This window comes from Chelonoidis abingdonii, chromosome 6 (genome assembly GCF_003597395.2).
Source record: "Chelonoidis abingdonii isolate Lonesome George chromosome 6, CheloAbing_2.0, whole genome shotgun sequence".
Classification (NCBI taxonomy): Eukaryota; Metazoa; Chordata; order Testudines; family Testudinidae; genus Chelonoidis; species Chelonoidis abingdonii.
Window position 1 is genome coordinate 43596785 of NC_133774.1, and position 20836 is coordinate 43617620.

Consider the following 20836-nt stretch of genomic DNA (forward strand, 5'->3'; position numbering starts at 1 on the left):
ATATGAGCAACACATCTCGAAGAACAACAGTTACAAAGGTGAGTAACCGTCTTTTTCTTGAAGTCTCTTCCAGCCCTACATTTCTGTGATGGGTTCTTGTGGGACTAGAGACCAGAGGTATTGTTTTAACATAGCTTTATATATTCATATAGAATATACGATATGGTCTAACATATTCCCTGTATCAGAAATTATGTTTTAATTTGTTTTCCTTAATCCTGCCCTTCCCCTCAAATGACCTTTTGTTTTGACATCTCTGGAGAATTTATATAAACTAAGAATTGTTTGAAATGTATAAAAAATCTGTGGGTAGAGGAGAACAATTGTGCTCAAGGAAGAGCAAATAATCAGAAGAGAGACCCAGTTTAAAAAAAACTCCGAAAAGGTGAGATTACAATTGTGTGACTTTTTGTACAGACTATCTTCACAGTCTTAAGAGAAAAATATTACTGGTCTTGAAATGATTTTTAGTAGTTGTACAGAATAACTTTCAATACAATTTCTATTTCTATCACAAAGTTTGGGTTTTGTCAGAAAATAGAAATGTTTTACCTTTTAATGGTCAATCATTCTGTTGTGTTTATATTACAGGTTAACTAAACTCCAGATATTGGAACTGAGAGAAAACCAGTTAAAGATGTTGCCAAAGTAAGTACAGATAGAATATTTAAGGTACATGCCTGCTTGGTTTTCAGTTTCAGTAAATTCTTAATGACTTTTCAAAAGTAGATTGAGCCTTAATTGGTCCACAATTCACCAAAACTCCATGATCAAACCCAGATGAATCAGCGCTATTGCAGAAACTCTTCCTCTTCCTCATGTTCAGTCTCTTCCTTGTCCTGGCTTTCCAAATTAGCTCTTTCTCTCTCTTCTCTAACCCAATGGACTCCTTGATCTTCTGCCTTAGATACTTGAGTTTTTATTGACTAGGTACTTTGTTAATTTCTCCCTCTTTCCCCCCAGTCACTGGGACTGCATCCCAAGAATTATGCCTTAATCCAACTCTGTGAATGTTATGATTCCAGCTGAAAATATTTTAAATTGTAATCCATCAATTTCCCTCTCCAGAAATCTTGACAAGTTTTAGTGTACCATTGCCACACTCTCTGTATGTGCATGCATAAATTTTTTTTAGTGGCACTAAGTCTTTTTGACTTTACTGTTGAAATCTTTTGTGGATATTATTCAAATTCTAATATTAAATTCAATGTATGTGGGATTAATAGACGCTTATGGTTCAGAGTGACTGAGTGAATGTGATTCATTTGTTTATGTGCAACTTTGATCATGAATAAGTTTATTATTGATAAAATACAACACAGTACATACCTATGTTCTGTGGAATTTGTTATGGAAGATGTATTCCAAAACACTTCACTAAATCGTTTAACATAAGTAGTGTGAGTATCCCCCAGTCCCATTTCCACAGCTGTAAAATGCTTGTTAAAATTTTAATCTCAGGTTGTTTTAATAGTAAAATTAAACTATATGCTTTATTTTTTATATTGTGTATCACTTCTAGTACCTTCTTTCATCCCTTAATTTCAGGCAGTGATTGTGGGTTGCTCTCCTTATTCTAGCATAGGACAAACTAACCCAGGAAACTGACAGTGTTGTTACTTCTGTGGTCTGGCACTGTCCTGAGTAATTTAATTTTCCACCTAATTCACATGGTGATACTACTTAACTAAGACTGTTTTCATTTGAGATATGTCCAAGTAATGGCATACAGCTGAAATACTTTCTTGGACAGAATTGATTGTGACTTATTTTGCACATTATGTTTGCACACATTACTCTACATCAGAGGTGGCCATACTTTCTGACCCTCCAAGCCACATATGACAATCTTCAGAAATTCAAGAGCCAGAGCGTGCCTGCCAGGGCTCGTGATTTCAGCTGCACAGGACGTGCCTGCTGGGGAGGTTCATGTGTCGTGTCTTTAATAATTGGAGATATCCTATCTCCTAGAACTGGAAGGGACCTCGAAAGGTCATTGAGTCCAGCCCCTGCCTTCACTAGCAGGACCAAGTACTGATTTTTGCCCCAGATCCCTGAGTGGTCCCATCAAAGATTGAACTCACAACCCTGGGTTTAGCAGCCCAATGCTCAAACCACTGAGCTATCCCTCCCCCGTGATTTTTGCCAGGGGTTGCTGCTCCACTTTGTCACATGATGCAGCCAGGCCCCCTCTCTGCACAGCAGCTGTTAGAGCTGAGGCTGTGGGGACAGACAGCAGCAAAAAACAGCTAGGAGCTACAGGGAGAGATGCTGCCTCTCCTCACAGAGCTAATACCTGGGAGCTGCAGAGAGGGGCCACTGAGGGTAAGAGGGGAGGTGTGCCTGGGGTTGTGTGACTCAAGCTGTTGGGGGGGACGATTGAACCTTTAAATTGTGTTCCCCCACACACACACACTCATCAGGCACCAGTTGTCTCTGGCAGTAGCCTCTAGTCCCACCATCCTTCTGCAGGGCAGAGGGCCTGAGGCTATTCTCCCCCTCCCCTGCAGTCTAGTAGGCAGAGAATTGGGAGGGAGGGGCTTTGCGAGCTGCACTTCAACTGTAAATGAGCCACGTGGCTCACAAGCCATGGGCTGACCACCCTTGCCCTGTATGGCAAAGGGTTCACCTGTCAGCGTGACAGTGACCCAAAACAGATAGTATTGAAAACATTATTCAGAAAGAACACTTGAAATGCGGTGATATTCGTTCATTTGATGTAAAGAATTTTCTCTACCTTTAGCTTCATGATTTTTTATTTGTAGTATATGTAAACTGACATCCCTCAAAGTGAGGGATATTTGGTATATAGTTACAGTTGAAATGCAAATATATTGGTAATTCCCAGACACAAACCTACATGCAGATGGAGTTAAGTTTAAGAGAATATATTAGTAACTTAAGCGTAGTTCTGTTATGGATAAAGATTTTGACAGGCATGTTGTAATGCTTTATGGGTGAAATCCTGGCTCCCTCGATGTCAATGGGCATTTTGCTAGTGACTTCAGTGGGGCCAGGATTTCATTCTGTATGCACAAAAATAAATTCAATTTTAACTGTGCAGTCTTGACTAGTGCCACCATAGTCTTCCTAGCAACACAGCTGCTGCCATAACTCATCGATGTCTTCTAGGATCGATTCAGCAAGGTACTCAAAGCTATTGGTTTTATTTACATGTTTAAAGATAACATCATGCAAAAGTACCTTTCTGATTTGGGGCCCTAGAGAGGAGCACTATCTATATATGATATGGCTAAGGAGGAAACCCAGCATAGCTGCTGAGGCCACGTCTACACTATGGGATAATATCGAATTAGCTAAAATCGGTTTTATAAAACTGATATTATAAATTTGATTTCATGCGGCCACACTAGGCACAGTAATTCGGCGTTGTGCGTCCATGCTCCGAGGCTAACGTCCATTTCTGAAGCGTTGCATTGTGGGTAGCTCTTCCGTAGCTATCCCATAGTTCCCACAGTCTCCCCCGCCCCTTGGAATTCTGGGTTGAATCATTATTGTCGCGGGTGGTTCTGGGTAAATGTCGTCAGTCATTCCTTCCTCCGGGAAAACATCAGCTGACAATCCTTTCGCGCCGTTTTTCCCTGGATTGCCCTGGCAGACGCCATAGCACGGCAACCATGGAGCCTGTTCAGCTTTTTTTTTTTCTGGCACCGTATGTGTACTGGATGCCGCGGAGAGAGAGGCGATACTCCAGCGCTACACAGCAGCATTCACTTGCTTTTGCAATGATAGCAGAGATGGTTACCGGTCGTTCTGTACCGTCTACTGCCGGAGAAAACTGGCAATGAGATGACGGTTATCTCTCCCCCTCTGTACTGTCCGCTGCTATCATGAGTGCCCCTGGCTGAAATCGGCCGGGGGCGCAAAGCAAAAGCAAAATTGGGATTGACTCACTTGGGACTGAGTCAATCCCTCCCTTATGGTTTCTAAAAATAGAGTCAGTCCTGCCTAGAATAAGGGGCAAGTGTATTAGAGGACCAGTGTATCAGAGCACAGCTGCTCCGTGTCAGTATTCACAGGGGGTGCCCCTGCAACAACCCCACCCGTTGCTTCCCTCCTCCCCCAACCTTCCTGGGCTACCGTGGCAGTGTCCCCCCCATTTGTGTCATGAAGTTATAAAGAATGCAGGAATAAGAAACAGTGAGTTGTTAGTGAGATAAAATGAGGGGGAGGCAGCCTCCCGGGGCTATGACAGTCCAGGCAGTACAGAATCTTTTCTTTACACAGGAAAGGGAGGGGGCTGATGGAGCTCAGCCCCCAGTTGCTATGATGAAGACGGTTACCAGCCGTTCTGTACCATCTACTGGGAGTAACTGGGAGTCATTCCCATTTTTACCCAGGCGCCCCCGGCCAGCCTCACCTGAGGCCAGCCAGGAGCACTCACGGGCTGATGGCGACGACGGATATCAGTCATATTGTACCGTCTACCACCGGGGAGGGGGAGAGGAGCGGATACTGCTCTTCACTGCTGCAGCATGCCGTCTACCAGCAGCATTCAGTACACATAGGGTGACATTGAAAGTAGTCAAGGAATGATTTCTTTCCCTTTTCTTTCACGTGGTGGGGGGGGGGAAGAAACTGAGGAGCTATTCCCTGAACCACGCCAGACACTGTGTTTGAACCTACAGACATTGGGAGCTCAGCCAAGAATGCAAATACTTTTCAGAGACTGCTGTGGACTGTGGGATAGCTGGAGTCCTCAGTACCCCCTCCCTCCCTGCATCCCTCCATGAGCGTCCATTTGATTCTTTGGCTTTCCATTACACTTGTCATGCAGCACTGTGTAGCCTGGAGATTTTTTTCAAACGCTTTGGCATTTCGTCTTCTGTAACGGAGCTCTGATACAACAGATTTGTCTCCCCATAAAGCGATCAGATCCAGTATCTCCCGTACGGTCCATGCTGGAGCTCTTTTTGGATTTGGGACTGCATCGCCACCCGTGCTGATCAGAGCTCCACGCTGGGCAAACAGGAAATGTAATTCAAAAGTTCGCGGGGCTTTTCCTGTTTACCTGCCCGCTGCATCCGAGTTCAGATTGCTGTCCAGAGCGGTCAGTGGTGCACTGTGGGATACCGCCCGGAGGCCAATAACGTCGATTTCCGTCCACACTAACCGTAATCCGATATGTTAATATCGAATTTAGCGCTACTCCTCTTGTCAGGGTGGAGTACAGAAATCGATTTAAAGAGCCCTTTATATTGATATAAAGGGCGTTGTAGTGTGGACGGGTACAGCGTTAAATCGATTTAATGCTCTTTAAATCGATTTAAATGCGTAGTGTAGACCAGGCCTGAGACTCTCAGCACTCTGCGTCTACTTTGCAGGTGATCTAATTAGCAGATTAATGCCTGACCCACCTTCAGTTATGAAGTGAAGGCAGGGACTGTAACAAACATCTAAATTAAAATACTTTTAAAAGTCCAGGTATATGTTTATAAATAAAGGTGCTTTATAACTGTGAAGAATTAGCTTGGATGAAAAAAATCAATATAGAACTAAATAATAACACAGGAAAAAAGAAATTGGGACGTAGATGCAAAGGGGAAAATGCTTTATTGGCGCTAATTAGGTATACCAGCCTGAATTAATATTTTGCTACAGAGCCTAAACAATTGCTTGTTTTCATGTTTATATTTCTGTATTTTTTCCTTTAGTTTCTTCACACTTGTTGATACTGGTTGATTTTTATTTTTTATCATAGATGTCATTGGACAAACTTATAGTAACATAGAGCTAGCATGCCTACTGAATTAGGTTTGAGTAAAATATTTAACACTGACGCAAAAAGCACTTTTTAAAACTATTAATCAAAGTGGGTAATTAATGCCAAGGAACTAAATTAACCTTAATTTGTGCCAAATACATTATTTAGCTTTAAGCTGATCCACCCTTTAGAGATTGAAGGATAGGAACTATTGTAATGCACATTAAAAATAGGTCTTCTATGTGAAAGGAAAACGAGTACTGAACATTGTATAGATGGTTTATTTGATAGCTAAAAGTAAAGATAATTTATTTTTTATATATGCAGAAACTGATAAGCTTCTCAGTTTGGAAACATTTTCATTGGCTTTTTAAATGTAGTTCTGATTGTAAGGGTAACTGTTACTGAAAACAATGCAGTGACCACTTCCTAAAACAAAAAAAAAAATGCAAATGATTTTTAGGGAGAGTTACTTTTGCCCTATGTACGGCCAATTCCTACAAACATATGCACGTAACTAAAGCTGAGTGTTATTCCAACTGAAGTAAATGATATTGCTAACATCAGTAAAGTTATCCATGGCCATAGGTGTTTGCAGTGTTGGGGTCTAAGGCTTAATTAAAACCATGTCTTTTTAAATTCTTTATTTTTGACTAAATTGAAATTTTGATTGTTTTGTGTAATATGAAACATTATTGTACTTCCTAATGCTATCTTAACTGTATTTAAGATTTTAAGTCACTTTAGTGCTTAATGTGACTTGCCTAAATCTTGCTTGCTTTTTAAATTAAAGGAATAGCTGCTTTATGCACAATGGCACAGTGTTTGGAAATGGAACAAGAAATCAGTCAAAGCAAACATTTATTAGGAATTTTTTATAGTCTTTCAGCTATTGCATTATATATAAGTAAATGTTTATTTTTTTAAATTCACCTTAGTTAAATTCTTAAATATAAAAATAGGCACTGAATACATTTCATGGAGTGAATTAAAAATTTGCCTTGTTTACTGCTAGAGTTATATTATTATAATTCTGTCTGCCTTTAAGTGGAGGTTATCAAAAACTTTCAGTTGTCAGCCATAAGGGGGAAGGCAGATAGAAAGCCAGCATTCTGGCCATAGATCAGAGTTCTCAAACTGGGGGTCGGGACCTCTCAAGCAGTCGTGAGGTTATTATGTGGGAGATCGTGAGCTGTCAGCCTCCACCCCAACCTCGCTTTGCTCCCAGCATTTATAATGGTGTTAAATATATAAAAAATGTTTTTAATTTATAAGCAAGCCTCACACTCAGAGGCTTGCTATGTGAAAGGGGTCACCGGTACAAAAGTTTGAGAATCATTGCCATAGGTTGTGCATCTAGACAGCAATAAAACACAGCTGACCTGGGTCAGCTGACTCAAGCTTGCAGAACTCGGGCTGTAGGGCTGTAAACTTGCTGTGTAGACATTCCAGCTCAGGGGTGAGGGTCTCAGATTTTGGGCTCCAGCCCAAGCCCAAACATCTATACAGAAATTTTTAGCCCTGAGCCAGAGTCCAGATGACCTGGGCCAACCATAGTTGTGCCAGCGCTGATGTAACAAGAGAGGACTCTGAAGTGATTGCAATGAATTGGGGGAGATGGAAGGAAGTGTAAGTGGAGAGTAGCTTTACAGAATGACTTGGAATGATTGAGATGACCATATTGGTCATAATTTAATTTACAAAAATTAAACTAGTTGACACTAGATTACTTAAAGCTCTGACTTCTTTTGTGTGATTTAATCAACAGGATCAGTAATGTGTAGTTATTCAATTGAACAATGTATGAAAATCTGACCCTGACTAAGTATCAGTCTATTTACAAAACTGCATCACTATTTAATGCTGAATAAAAACATGTATTAGTATGAATACAGGACGATTGGATGTAACTGGTATTTTTTTAAATCTAATTCCTTATTAATTCCTTCCATGTGCAGAACCATGAACAGACTGACTCAGCTGGAGAGATTGGATTTAGGAAGTAATGAATTCACAGAAGTGGTGAGTTTTAGCTAAGTAGTAGATCTTAGAATCTTTTTTTAAGTCTTTATCCTTAAATCTATTTTTAATCAACATCAAAATGTAAAAATCAGCTTATGAGCTATGTGACTGAACAAATGTTGCATACACTTCTTACTGCTTTATGGAATCGTATTTTTAAAATTCTGCCTCAATATTTATTTTCCCTTTCTTTTTTAAAAAATCCTAATGATGTGCTAGGACTGTGACGTTCGGTAGAAAGTGTATTTTAATATGCAGGCATAGGGATTCTTTTATTTGGTAATCAAATAATTAACTGGTCCAAGTCTTCATTTGCTTCAGGATGGCAGGCAAACATAAACTGTAAAGAGGAACCTTCTGTTGATAGATAGTGAGTGTAAACTATTTGTGCTCAAGAGAAATTATTACTTATTTGCTGTTTTGGGTAGTGCCCACAATAGTATTTGCTTGGGGTTCACAGACCTTGTCATAGGGAAGAGTGCCTCCTCTCCCATTTATGATTCTGCAGACAAGCACTTCCTCTCCCATTTACAATAGCATAATGTCTCTATAGCAACTACAGCAACTGCTGATTCTGTAAAGTAATATTAGGAAAGTATTCAATGTATTTTTAGCTGTCTTATAATGGAATTTAGCAATTGGAAACATGATGAAGAGCCAACACTGTGTGACCAGCCAACTCTCTGTGACCACTAGTAAGTGCTGTGTGGGGCACAGTTTGAGGAGTGCTGTTGTACCATGCACTTCCCTATGCACTACTAGCCCGTGTACTAAGAAAATGTACTGATGATCAGATTACTTGTTTTCTGTTTCTAGCTCTGGCACTGTGACTTTGGATGAGTCACTTCATCCCTCTATGCCTCTGTTTTCCCTCCTACTTAGAAAGTTTAAAGAATTTGCATTATTCTATGAAGATCTTTGGCAATGAATGTTAAATTTCTTAACATTAAATCTTTAAATCTTCACTCATGAACTAATTAAGATTTGCTTGGGAATTGTCAGAAAATTAATTCTGCACTTGTAGTAAGAACCATAATTTTAGGGAGAGAGTGCTGTATTCTTCATACATAATAAAGTGATTGAATCCATGTTTTAAGTGCAAAACTCAACTCAGTCTGAACTATTGGGCTACAGCCAATACCTCCATCATATATTCTCTCTGTTTTTTCAGAAACAAAGTATAAATATTTCCAGTGAAGCATACATAATGTGTGTGTTTTGTCAAGTGGCATTGCCTCTTTTCTGGGGCTTGAGAAAACATTTGTATTTAAATGGAAAAACAAATTGTAGATTCCTTTGTTTTCTGTATTTCCTCCTTTGCCTATGACAAATTAAGGAGAAAAGTTATAATAGGAACTTATTATTAAAATATTCTCTTCATTGATATAATGGTTCATTTATCCCATATACACCTTTTGATTTGCTACTACACTGTTACAGGTTTTAAGCTACAAGTTTGAAGTTCTCCTGGCCTAAGATCTAATATACTTTAACTGGCTGTTGAATAAATAGCCATGTTGAGGTGTAAAATTAGTAGAATGTTTTTAGATCTCTCAGTATGAAAAGCAATAGCTACATTTCAAGATTTTTTTAATGTGTGTTCCAAAAGGAAAACAACTAATTTTTTTGTAAAGATTTTTTTAAAAATTTTGGTCAAATTTTTACACTGGTTAGAGGCTTACATTTTGTTAGTTATCTGCGTTCTGTTCTGTGGCTCCACACAAAGCAAGTATAAATTAAAACTAGGATTAAAAAATCTTATTTAATAAGACTATTCAAATGGCTCTATTGACTGTTTCACTGCTGCATTTAAACTCTTCTTTTGTATCTGATCTTTAAAAATTCTTTTAACAGCCTGAAGTACTTGAACAACTGAGTGGGTTAAAGGAATTTTGGATGGATGGTAATAGACTAACTCTTATCCCCGGGGTATGTCTTTTTGATGTTTTAAATGCATTGTATTTTAACTGTGCAGTAGTACCTGTCTTGTCAATTAACTTCTTAAATTAGGAATATTTAACAGTACTACATAGCCAGGAGATTAAGTTTAAGTAACCCTTTTGAAAGCTGTTGCTAATCTCTTGTGGGATAGATATAAACAGTTCCTTTCAGTGAAAGTAATTGTTCTGTCATTTGAGATTTTTACCTATGCCTCAATTCTGTAAAGGTTTAGATCCAAATCCTCATTTTAATATAGGGATATCTGGTCTTTTGTTTTTTTTTCTGGGAAGAAATTGTACTTTAGAGAGCAAACTGCAATTCAAAAGATATATTTTGTTAAATTCTATTGATTACTGTAGATATAAAATATGGCCAATTATTATTCATCACTTTTGAGTATTTCCCTTTAGTGTACGTAAGAATTTTACTATGGGTCTGACCCGAAGCCAGTGCAAATGCTCCCATTGATTGTAATAGGTTTAGGGTCAGGCTCTATATTTTGAATCTCAGTTACAGTTATGTAGAGTCCATACTGACATTTTATTCCTGTTCTCATGAGCCTTAAAATAAATAGTATATACTAGGGGTCATCAAATAAAATTGATAAGCAGCAGGTTTAAAGCAAACAAAAGGAAGTATTTCTTCCACAGGTTGACTTTGCGTTGTGTGAACTCTTTGCCAGAGGATGTTGTGAAGGCCAAGACCATAACAGGGTTTATTAGCCCATTCGTTTATAAGCCAACCCCCCAAGATGGATAAGTAAAATAGCAAAAGCTGTATGACCCTTTCATAAGACGAACCTATATTTCAGGGTTTGAAAAAGTTTGGCTCCCAGCCCATCAGGGTAAGCTGCTGGCAGGTTGGGACGTTTTGTTTACCTGGAGCATCTGCAGGCATGGAGCCCATCAGCTCCCTGTGGCCGTGGTTTGCTCTTCCCAGCCAATGTTGTTTTGTTTACTTGGAGCATCCCAATGTATTAAATATTCAATTCAATGATTTTTTTTTTCCCAAAAAGCCTTTCCTTACACTATACAGCCTAAGTTTGGTAAAACTATCCATAAGTGACATATAGTGGTGTTAGCTGGTTTAATGTTCATAAAAATTTGTGTCTGTTGAGCCATGCAGAAAAATAAGGAAGTTAAAGTAAAAATATGAAGAGCTTAGTTTTTTGCTTGTTTAATCCCTCAACCTAGTCCAGTTAATGATTGTCATTGGAGTTGCTTTTTAGGGAAAGGCAGGGTTCAACTCTACAAAAACTGTATGCATCAGGGAGAAAGTTGAGTGCTTGAAGAGCAATAATGCTGCTTCACCTATGATAAATTATGACACTTCCATGTTACGTTAGGTACAGTCTCTGCTTGTGCTAAATTAAGGAGTGTTCCTGAACCTAAGTCTTCAGACTGGAAGAGTACTTACTGGTCCAAAAACTGAATTGTAAAATTAATTAATCTTAAAAAGAAACTCCAGTAACTGAATTGTTTACATTTAAACTGTGCAGGCATGCATACAACTATACATCACGTTCTGATATTTATATATTTTAAAAATAAATTTAGCATGATATATTTTGTCTATTTAATATCAAATTACACCATGATGCTAATAATACTTCATTTTATCTTCTCGTACAGCATGATACTTTAGAACAGGGGGTCTCAAACTTTTTTACTGGGACTCCCTTTGAAAATAGTTCAGGTTGTGACAACCCCTCTCCATACCATGTCACCCTTACTTCTGTACTGGTGGTGGTGGCAGCACTGCCTTCAGAGCTGAGCGCCTGGCCAGCAGTAACCACTCTCATGACCCCCGCTACAATAGTCTTGTGACCCCCTTTTTGGTCAAGACCCCCAGTTTGAGAGATGCAGCTTTAGAATCAGTAGACTGTCAGAAATAATGGCTTTCTTCATTGATTGAAGTTGCAGAGTTAACCCATTTTTTCCCCTCACATTTAGTTAATTGGCAGCTTGAAACAGCTGACCTACTTGGATGTTTCTAAAAACAACATTGAAATACTTGAAGAAGGTGTTTCAGGCTGTGAAAGCCTACAAGACCTGCTGTTATCCAGTAATTCACTTCAGCAACTTCCAGAGTCCATAGGTTTGTATTATCATCTAATTTATGCGCTTTTAAAAAAAATTAAGGTAGCTGTTGGACAAAACTTTATGGAATACAACTTGGAATAGCCTATGGACCTAAAAGCAAGACAGTAATCTTAAACTGTTCTGTTCATAATTGTGCAAGACATTGGATAAAATCTTGAGTAACATTCTGGAATTGCAGTTTTATCACAAATTTTGAAAAACTTTTTGTAAATGAATGGCAAACTATTAACTTTAACTAGAGATAAGGAGTTTATCTTTTCTGTGTGGCTGACATATGATGAGCTGGAAATGAAACTCTAATGTGCTTATTTCCTCAAGAGATACATAGCATATATGTTTCCCAAGATTTCAGGTAATATGGAAGACAACATGACTTGCCAGTAACATTTATCCTTATCTGCAACTTCCTTTATTTGAAGAAATTACACTTTTCTTATTTGAATACTCTTTTTTTGATTAGATTTTCATTTTACAACAGGTTCACTAAAGAAAGTAACAACACTTAAAATTGATGAAAACCAGTTGATGTATTTGCCAGACTCCATAGGAGGGTAAGTGTTTCACCTGAACAAAACCTTGCCTTGTTTTTCTGCAAATTCTTCATTAACAATCGGCTACTTTCTATGGTGGTGGTATGCCTATATCTTTGCTTGGTATGACTGGTTGCACTAATTTCTCTCCATGAGACAATGATGTTCAACAGTAGCCGTCACATCCAACTGCTAGTTGGCTGTATGTAACTGTTTGTATTTTCAAGGAGCTGAATCCTGCATTCAGAAATTCAGGCATCAATATATATAGGAGAAATGAATGGGAAGTATGGGAAAATAAAATAATACTTATGCGTAAGGCTGAGAGTCTGTCACAGAGGTCACGGATTCCATGACTTTCTATTACTTCTGCAATGGCCGGTACTAGTTCAGGGGCTGACCAAGCCGGGCAGCCCCATTGCTAGCAGCAGCAGTTTGGGTGTGTTGGAGGGGTTTAGGAGATGGAGAATGCAGGCGGTGCTTACCTTGGGGTGGGGGGGCTCCCCGGCTCCCACTGACATGGCCCTGCAGCTCCTAGGCAGGAGAGAGGTCAGGGGGCTGCACGCTGGCCATGTCCGCAGGCCCCGCCCCCACAGCTCCCATTGGCTTTGTTTTCGGCCAATGGGAGCTGCACAGCCAGCGCTTGTGGCGGGAGCAGCGTGCAAAGCCCCCTGACCCCTCTGCTACCTAAGAGCTGCAAGAATGCAGAGACAGGTAGGCAGCCCTTGCGAGTCCCACCAGCTCTCCCCCCCAGCACCAGCAGGGGTCCTGGGCCATCTCCCCCAGCTCCCGCGGCACCCACAGACTGCCCTCCCCCCCACTTGCTGCTCCCCGAGCACTCGCGGCACCCTTCCCAAGTTTTAATTAAAGGCATATAGTAAAAGTCAAAATTCCCCATGAGTAAAACGTAGCCTTTCTTATGCGTTTAGTAAAACATGCAGTCAAATTAAAATGTAGAGAGACATAGTGTATACAAAAGGTCCCAGCTTCATATTTGTGGCTGCGTGAGTTACATACTGTAAACATTTAAAATAAACTGAAATAACAGGTCTCTTATACATTCCATTTTAACAATGAGACATGAATTTCTTCCCCAATTAAACAGAGTCAACAAATCAGATATGGCCAAACCACTCATCTTTTATTGTCATTAGGTATTCACCATTTTTATCAAAAAATAAACCAGGTAAAGTAATATTACAAATCATTGGTTCAAAATGTAAACACGGAAGAGAATTTAGACTTTTTTAAAAAAAATGAGTTGATATACTAAAAACTGACAGGCATTCATTCTATTATGTTATTTTTGCCTAGCTGTACCAAATTTATTAAATTATGTTTGGACATCAGAATTCAAAGTTAAGGTGCTTAGGTACAAATTGCAGTTTATTTACTGTGAGACATAAGTGAACCAGCTCGTGTAAAACAATCAGTTAAGTTTGCATGTCAGCCCCGATTCTTCACCTTTTAAAAATGTTTGCTTAATGAGTCCTCATCAGTATGGCACCAACTGCTCTCTAAATGCCATATTCCTACTCCTTAGGACTAAAGAAGTCTTTATCCCTTCATTGCCGCCCCTGCTTGACATTTTTCTGATTCTGGCTTGTCTACTTTGAATGTTTCCATTATCTGGTGTTCTTCAAACAGCACTGTATGATGCAGTGTGTACAAATTTTAAGTGGAGATGCTGGGCCGTATGACACAGGTACCTAGGTCATCAGCCATTTAGATTTAAGGACTGTGTTGGGGTAGCAGAGATTGAAAAACAGGCTACAGGTAGTTGAGGAAAAAGTCTACTTGGCCTGAATACATGAGGAGAAAGTATCAGTATAGTTCAGGTTCAAAAAGTATCTGAATTTTTTTAATGGTTATTTAGGTTTGTGAAGCATTTGAGTTTCATCCATAAATTTAATTGTAAATAAACTTATTCTAATTATAATGAAAATTATTTCTATTAAGGATTATATTGTTAAAGCAAGTAAGTTTTCATGTACATAGGTTAATATTTTGAATTCCTTTAATTTTGTTCAGGCTAATATCAGTAGAAGAATTGGATTGTAGTTTCAATGAGATTGAAGCTTTGCCTTCATCTATTGGGCAACTCACTAACATAAGGACCTTTGCTTCAGACCATAATTTTTTAACACAGCTGCCATCAGAGGTATGTTTTTGCTCAGAGCCAATATTAATCTATATTACCTAGATATTAGACTATATTTTATACTTACCTTAGTTCTGTTCACTTCAGATTCAAAAGTGACAGATTTTGAGTGGATTTTCTGAAAATATTTTAAAAATTAATTGATGTGTATATATATAGTGCCTTTCAAGCAATTGCAGTCCAAGTATTGAAATATTTTGAGGCAAGCTTGGTTTTGCAAAAGTAATGTCTGAATTTTTAGTTCATAAACAACACGATACAAAGTGAAGAAAAGAATAATTACTTTTACTTAATATTATAATGGTATATTCACTTTCATATTTAAGAATAAAGCAAATAAAATTATGCACACACAATAAAATTTAATATTAGATGTGTTCATTCTAATATTGTGAATCAGTGTAAGTAGAGTTGGAAAGCTGAATAATCATTTATTTTTTCAGATTGGAAACTGGAAAAATGTAACAGTGCTATTTCTGCATTCCAACAAGCTTGAATTTCTCCCTGAAGAAATGGGTGATATGCAGAAATTAAAAGTCATCAATCTAAGTGACAACAGGTTTGTGAATTGCATTCATTTAGTTAATTATGGCATAAAATGCAGAAGCATTGCAGAGATTGGAATGCATTGTGTCTCCACCACTTTTTTACAAAATATAATCCTTTTCACTCCATCCTTCCAAAAATGTTGTGATCTTTCTCTGGGAGCTCTTTCTCATCTTAAAGTTAAAATAACACCTTTCATTTATATTTTATTAATCATCTTACTGCATATATTTTATTAATCATCTTACTGCATACACCTCTACATTTTGTAAAAGCTTCTTTATTCCTTTCCAGTCACCGCAGTAGGAGTGATTCATGAAGCAGAACTGCACTATTTCACATTTTGATTTCTATTGTACTCTTCCAGCTGCATGTGAATCCAACAGATATGTTGTAGTTGTTAAGCCCAATTGGTTTTAATGAATTTTTTTTTTCCTTGTGTGGCACAACTTCATCTCATTCATAATCATCAACATTTATTCCTTGGGAGTTAAGTTTATAAGACTATCTGAATCAGTATTTCAGGAAAGACTTGAATGTCATATATGTATGAACAGTACAAAGCAAGATACAGAATACTATCACAGTACACTGTATAGTACTTTGAGTGCATCTCTGAATTTATTAGACTGGTCAGTGAAATTGTGATAAAACATTTCTTTGCAGGAATTTGCCGTTCCATTGAAACTGAAACATTTCACAGAGATCATTCGATTTTGGCAAAGTTCCTCTGGAAGTGAAGCAGGATTCCAATGGAACACAGCCTAGTTACCTGCCAGCTTGCCTATCTGGCTCCTTGGCAGCCCACCAGGTGTACTGTCTCAGAGTTGGAGACTGCAGAAGTTCTAGGGTCTGCAGATCTGGGAAAGCCCACCATTTGGATTTGCTCCTTCACTTTAGTGACAGTTCAGACTTTGGGGGTCGGGGGGTGGGGTGAGGGCAGGCGGGAGGGAGGAGGTTGTAGCTAAACAAAACAATACCAAATTTCAAAATATTGAACTCCACCACAAAACAGAATTATCTTTCTCAACACAGCTTTAGCATTTACTGGAAATGAAATGGTTTGCTGCTCGAATTATTACCTTTCTATTTATCTAACAATATTTTCTTTAAATGTTTTGCAAGCTTTTTAGAGGCAATATATGTAGAGAGAGAAAGCATTGTTTCTGAATAGACCATTAGTCTTGACAGCCATACTTAGATTAATTTTTTTGCCTTGTATATTGTGATGTTTCTTTCACAGGCTGAAGAATTTGCCCTATAGCTTTACAAAGCTACAACAGCTGACTGCGATGTGGCTGTCAGACAATCAGGTGAAAAGTATTTTTAATAAGTTTGTACAATTGGTATGTGTCCAAGTTACTCTCAATAGAAATAGTTAATTTTATGGAATAATCAGTTGGGTAAAAAGTGATAATCTGCAGATACACCAAGACAACCTTAGGTTGTAATTTCCTCAGTTTTTATAAGCTAAACAGCAGTGAGTGGCACATGAATGGAAGACATTCATACTTCTGGTAATCCAGTAGTGTTGTGAGGAACAGTGGGAGAGGGGAGGGGGAAATAAACATGGGGAAATAGTTTTACTTTGTGTAATAACCCATCCACTCCCAGTCTTTATTCAAGCCTAATTTAATGGTGTCCATTTTGCAAATTAATTCCAATTCAGCAGTCTCTCATTAGAGTCTGTTTCTGAAGTTTTTTTTGTTGTAATATTGCGACTTTTAGGTCTGTAATCGAGTGACCAGGGAGACTGAAGTGTGTTTCCCCCTCCCTCCCCTCCCCCGCGTTCTTCACAACTTCTTGTCAACTGCTGCAAATGGACCATTTTGATTACCACTTCAAAAAGCTTTTTTTCTCTCCTGCTGGTAATAGCTCACCTTAACTGATCACTCTCGTTAGAGTGTGTATGGTAACACCTATTGTTTCATGTTCTCTGTGTATATATATCTTCCTACTGTATTTTCCACTGCATGCATCCAATGAAGTGGACTGTAGCCCACGAAAGCTTATGCTCAAATTAAATTTGTTAGTCTCTAAGGTGCTACAAGTACTCTTGTTCTTTTTGTGGATACAGACAAACACGGCTGCTACTTTGAAAACAGAAGTAGCAACCACACTGGTAATTTCAAGAGTCTTTACATGTTTTGAAAGGCAGGGCACTGAACCTAATGTCCTGATCTAATTTTAGTTTAGAAAATTGTTCTGTTCTGTGCACTTCCCTGCAGTTTCAAATGGATAATGTACACTCCAGATGTAGAATATTTTGGGACTATGAAATGTCCTGGAATGAAACTGAATACTTTGTCGTGTATACTTATCCATCCGTTTTATGCATCTCTAATACACTATTATAGAGTGTTTGTTTATAGAATGCCCACACTATTATTATTAAACAGGCACTTCTTTGATATAACTTTGTTTGGTATAACTTGTAAAAATCCTTCAGAGAAGAATACATAGGAATTAATGCCAGACAGATCAATCTTCAAAATCTAATCTGCAAAGCAGCAGGGATTTCAATGTGGAGATCCTATTTGAATATTACACATGTATATTCTCATAGTATTTTTTCTTTTCTCAGTCTAAACCGCTCATCCCCCTTCAAAAAGAAGTCGACCCTGAAACACAGAAAACAGTGCTTACTAATTACATGTTCCCCCAGCAACCAAGGAGTGAGGATGGTAGGAATTGATTCTTTTTGTCAAAAATGCTGACCAGTGAAAGTAAAAATGGAAAGAGTTCAGAGAACATGACTTTCAATATATAGATCTAAAACCAAGAACAATTTGATGAAAATTTGTCTGAAGAATGTGAACAATCATTGCTCGGAGGTAGAACTGAGCAAGTCCAGGGATTATTAAATGGTGGGAGAGAAGGGCCGAGAGAGAGAGTGTGCGTTTGTGTGACAGAGAGAAACAGAGATCAGGACTGGCAGTGCCATCTATTATTATGTTTGCCTGACTCATCTCATTATAAAAGATATTGTTTTCAGTTGCTTATAATTTTGCCGAAGATTAACCTTTTGGGCTGGAAATTGCTCTGTCTGATGTGTGCCTCGGACTGACTTTTTTTGAAAGTTTGATCCAGAATGGTTTGGCCGTTTCCAGGAATGAGGTTAGGGAAAAATATATTGTTTTGCCATACTGTGGGAAAAAAAGTTCTTAAATCCATTTCATTGAGAAGGTCTAGCATGTCCATGCTTTGGCACAGGAACTTGAAAGTTGGTAGGGGTCCGGAAGTGGCCTTTGTTTCAGGGACGTGCTGTTGCTGTTCCCATGAAAAAACACCCAGATTTGGCTAAGTTGTAAGCCTTGGCAAAATGTAAGTTGCACATGGAAGGTAGACAAGTTAGAACTTCGCAGATAGAATTTCCAAAGATTCTGTCCACACTGAGCATGCAGCAGCTTCTGTGCGTGACCAAACTCTTCATATGCTATTGCCATAAAATAACTGAGCGTGCACAAGCCCAGAGATATAGGAGCTCAGCAGAGTTGCTGCTCTCATCCAGGATGGGTCTGGGAATTGGATCTGGGAGAAGGGAGACTGTTTCTTCTGTTGGTGGCCAGGTAAAGTAAAGAAGGAAGTTCCCTGACTGTGATGCAAAAGGCATGAGTTGGATGGGGGTGAGGGTGGGAGAAGTAGTAGATTGAGACAAGGAGCCTAGAGGGAGGAAGGGAAGATTGAGGCAAGTGAGTGAGAGGACTGGGACTAGTTGGGTAAGGAGTTTGGGACCAGTTTCCTGGCAAGGGAAACTGGGAGTGTGGCAAGGGACTGAGAGTGGATGAGAACCTGGGGAGACTGGGAGTGCTTGGGAAAGGACATTAGAACAGAGAATTGGTAGGAGTGGAGAAGGGGTGGATGATGGACAGATCTGATGAGGACATGGATGTGAAGAAAGAACTAGGACTGCCTTGGCAAAAAGATTGGGAAAAGGAGCTGGGGAAGGGGGAGGCTGAGTTAGCAATAGGAACCCTGATAGGGGGGCTACAATTATGAGGTGAGGATTGGGGGTAGAAGAGAGATCGGAGAAAGAGTGAGAAGCCAGGAGCTGGAACTGGCTGGGCAAGGAGACTGGAAGTTCAGGAAGTGAGAGAACAGGAATGGGGGAAGAGATTGAACTCAAGGAGTGTGGAGAATAGGGCTGGTTGGGCAAGGAGACTAACTGGGAAGAGACAGGTGAGGAATGAAGACAAGAACTGGCTAGGTGACAAGAATGTGTCTGGAATGAGAAGCCAGGGGTGAGGAAGAAATGGCACAGGGACAGGTTGGACAGGTCAGGGCAGGAGAAGGTAGGCTTGTTGGAGGACAAGCAGAAGGAGAGATACCTGGCCACTTCAGAGTTTGGAATGGAATCCTAGACTCCATTTTTCTCACCATTCATCTGCTGTCAGCAAAAATCTCTGAAATCTACTGGCAAAGTGTCTCATCCCCCACTAGTGTTAGTCCACAAGGAGGATGACAACCCACTTCTGTTATCAGTTACTTCTTCAGCTCAAGTGGCAGAGTTCTGTGCAGTGAATGTAAAAGTTCCAACTCTGCTGATGAGCCATGTGGTTATTAACATGATGCCACATGATGGACTTTCTGATTTATTTTTTTAAATTTGCTTTTTCTGAGAACCTAGGAAATTACTCACATGCAAAAAGTTAAAGTAATGTTATTAAGGTTGTGAAATCAAGTACTCAGAAGTTGGGAAATGTCAGAATTGCGTGACCTTTGAAACCCAGTGATTTCACAACCTTAATAATGTTCATTTAACACACATTCTCATCCCAAATTGTGAGAGTATTATCACAAAAAGGGTGAGGGGTTGTTCCGACCCAATATAAGAAAGCAGAAAAGGGGAGTAAGTACTCTTCTTCCACTCCAAAACAGTCATGAAGGAGAAAGGTCACCATCCCAAAACCAGGTTTCAAAAAGAACTATAGATTGAATCCCTTAATTTTTTTTAGGTAGGAAAAACCTATATAGTAATGCACTCCAAGTATAGATTAGTCAACTGAAATTTGTCTTCAAAGATGTATTTTGCTGAAATGTCAATATTTGCCTTATTTATTCAATACATATAATTTTAATCATCTTGACTATAGCAGGCTACATTTGGAGTTCATATAATCTAGAAATTATTTTTCTATTGCAGTGATTCTCAAACTTTAGCAATCTGAGGACCCCCATTTTGATTTAAAATTTTTCAGAGATCCCCAAACCCCCCGCTCAGCCCTTGCCTCACCCCCTTCCTTAAGGCCATGCCCAACCCCCTTTCCGGAGGCCACGTCCCCGCTCCATCTCCCCCACCAGTCGCTCACTCTACTCCACCTCCCTCACTTTCACCAGGCAGGGGGTTGGGGTGCAGGTGGGGGTGTGGGCTCTGGGCTGAGAGTTTGGGTGTGGGAGGGGGTAAGGGGTGCAGGCTCTGGGCTTGGTGCTTGGGCACTGGAGGGGGCTTAGGACTGGGGCAGGTGTGTGTGGTGCAGGAGGGGGTGCGGGAGGCAGTTTGGGTGTGGGGAGGGGGTGAGGGCTCTGGGAGGGAGTTTGGGTCAGGCTCTGGGCTACAGCAGGGGGTTGGGGTGCTGGAAGAGGAGAAGGGGGGCAGTACTTACCACGGGCAGCTCCTGAAAGTGACCGGCACATCCTTCTGGCACTGGCTCCTAGGCAGGGGACAGGGTGTCTCCACGTATTGCCCCCTGCCTGCAGGCACCACCCCCACAGCTCTCATTGCCCGGAGTTCCCGGCCAATGGGAGCTGCGGAGTGGCACTCAAGCTGGGGGCAGCACATGGAGACGCCCTGCCTTCCAGGCCACAGGAA

General features: G+C 39.8%; 1 protein-coding gene and 1 long non-coding RNA gene across 4 annotated transcripts in view; one reads left to right on the forward strand and one right to left on the reverse strand.

Moving 5' to 3' along the window:
* LOC116825245 (uncharacterized) overlaps window positions 1-20836 on the reverse strand; it is a 295317-nt gene that overhangs the window by 205893 nt on the left and 68588 nt on the right. The window lies entirely within an intron of this gene.
* Window positions 1-20836, forward strand: part of ERBIN (erbb2 interacting protein) — a 247127-nt gene that overhangs the window by 179770 nt on the left and 46521 nt on the right. For all 3 annotated transcript variants that reach the window (XM_075066986.1, XM_075066984.1, XM_075066985.1), the window contains 9 exons: window positions 592-648; window positions 7684-7747; window positions 9602-9676; window positions 11641-11785; window positions 12269-12341; window positions 14352-14481; window positions 14925-15040; window positions 16271-16340; window positions 17612-17711. In XM_075066986.1, the coding sequence (XP_074923087.1) occupies window positions 592-648; window positions 7684-7747; window positions 9602-9676; window positions 11641-11785; window positions 12269-12341; window positions 14352-14481; window positions 14925-15040; window positions 16271-16340; window positions 17612-17711 (830 nt within the window). The remainder of the gene's footprint in view (window positions 1-591; window positions 649-7683; window positions 7748-9601; window positions 9677-11640; window positions 11786-12268; window positions 12342-14351; window positions 14482-14924; window positions 15041-16270; window positions 16341-17611; window positions 17712-20836) is intronic.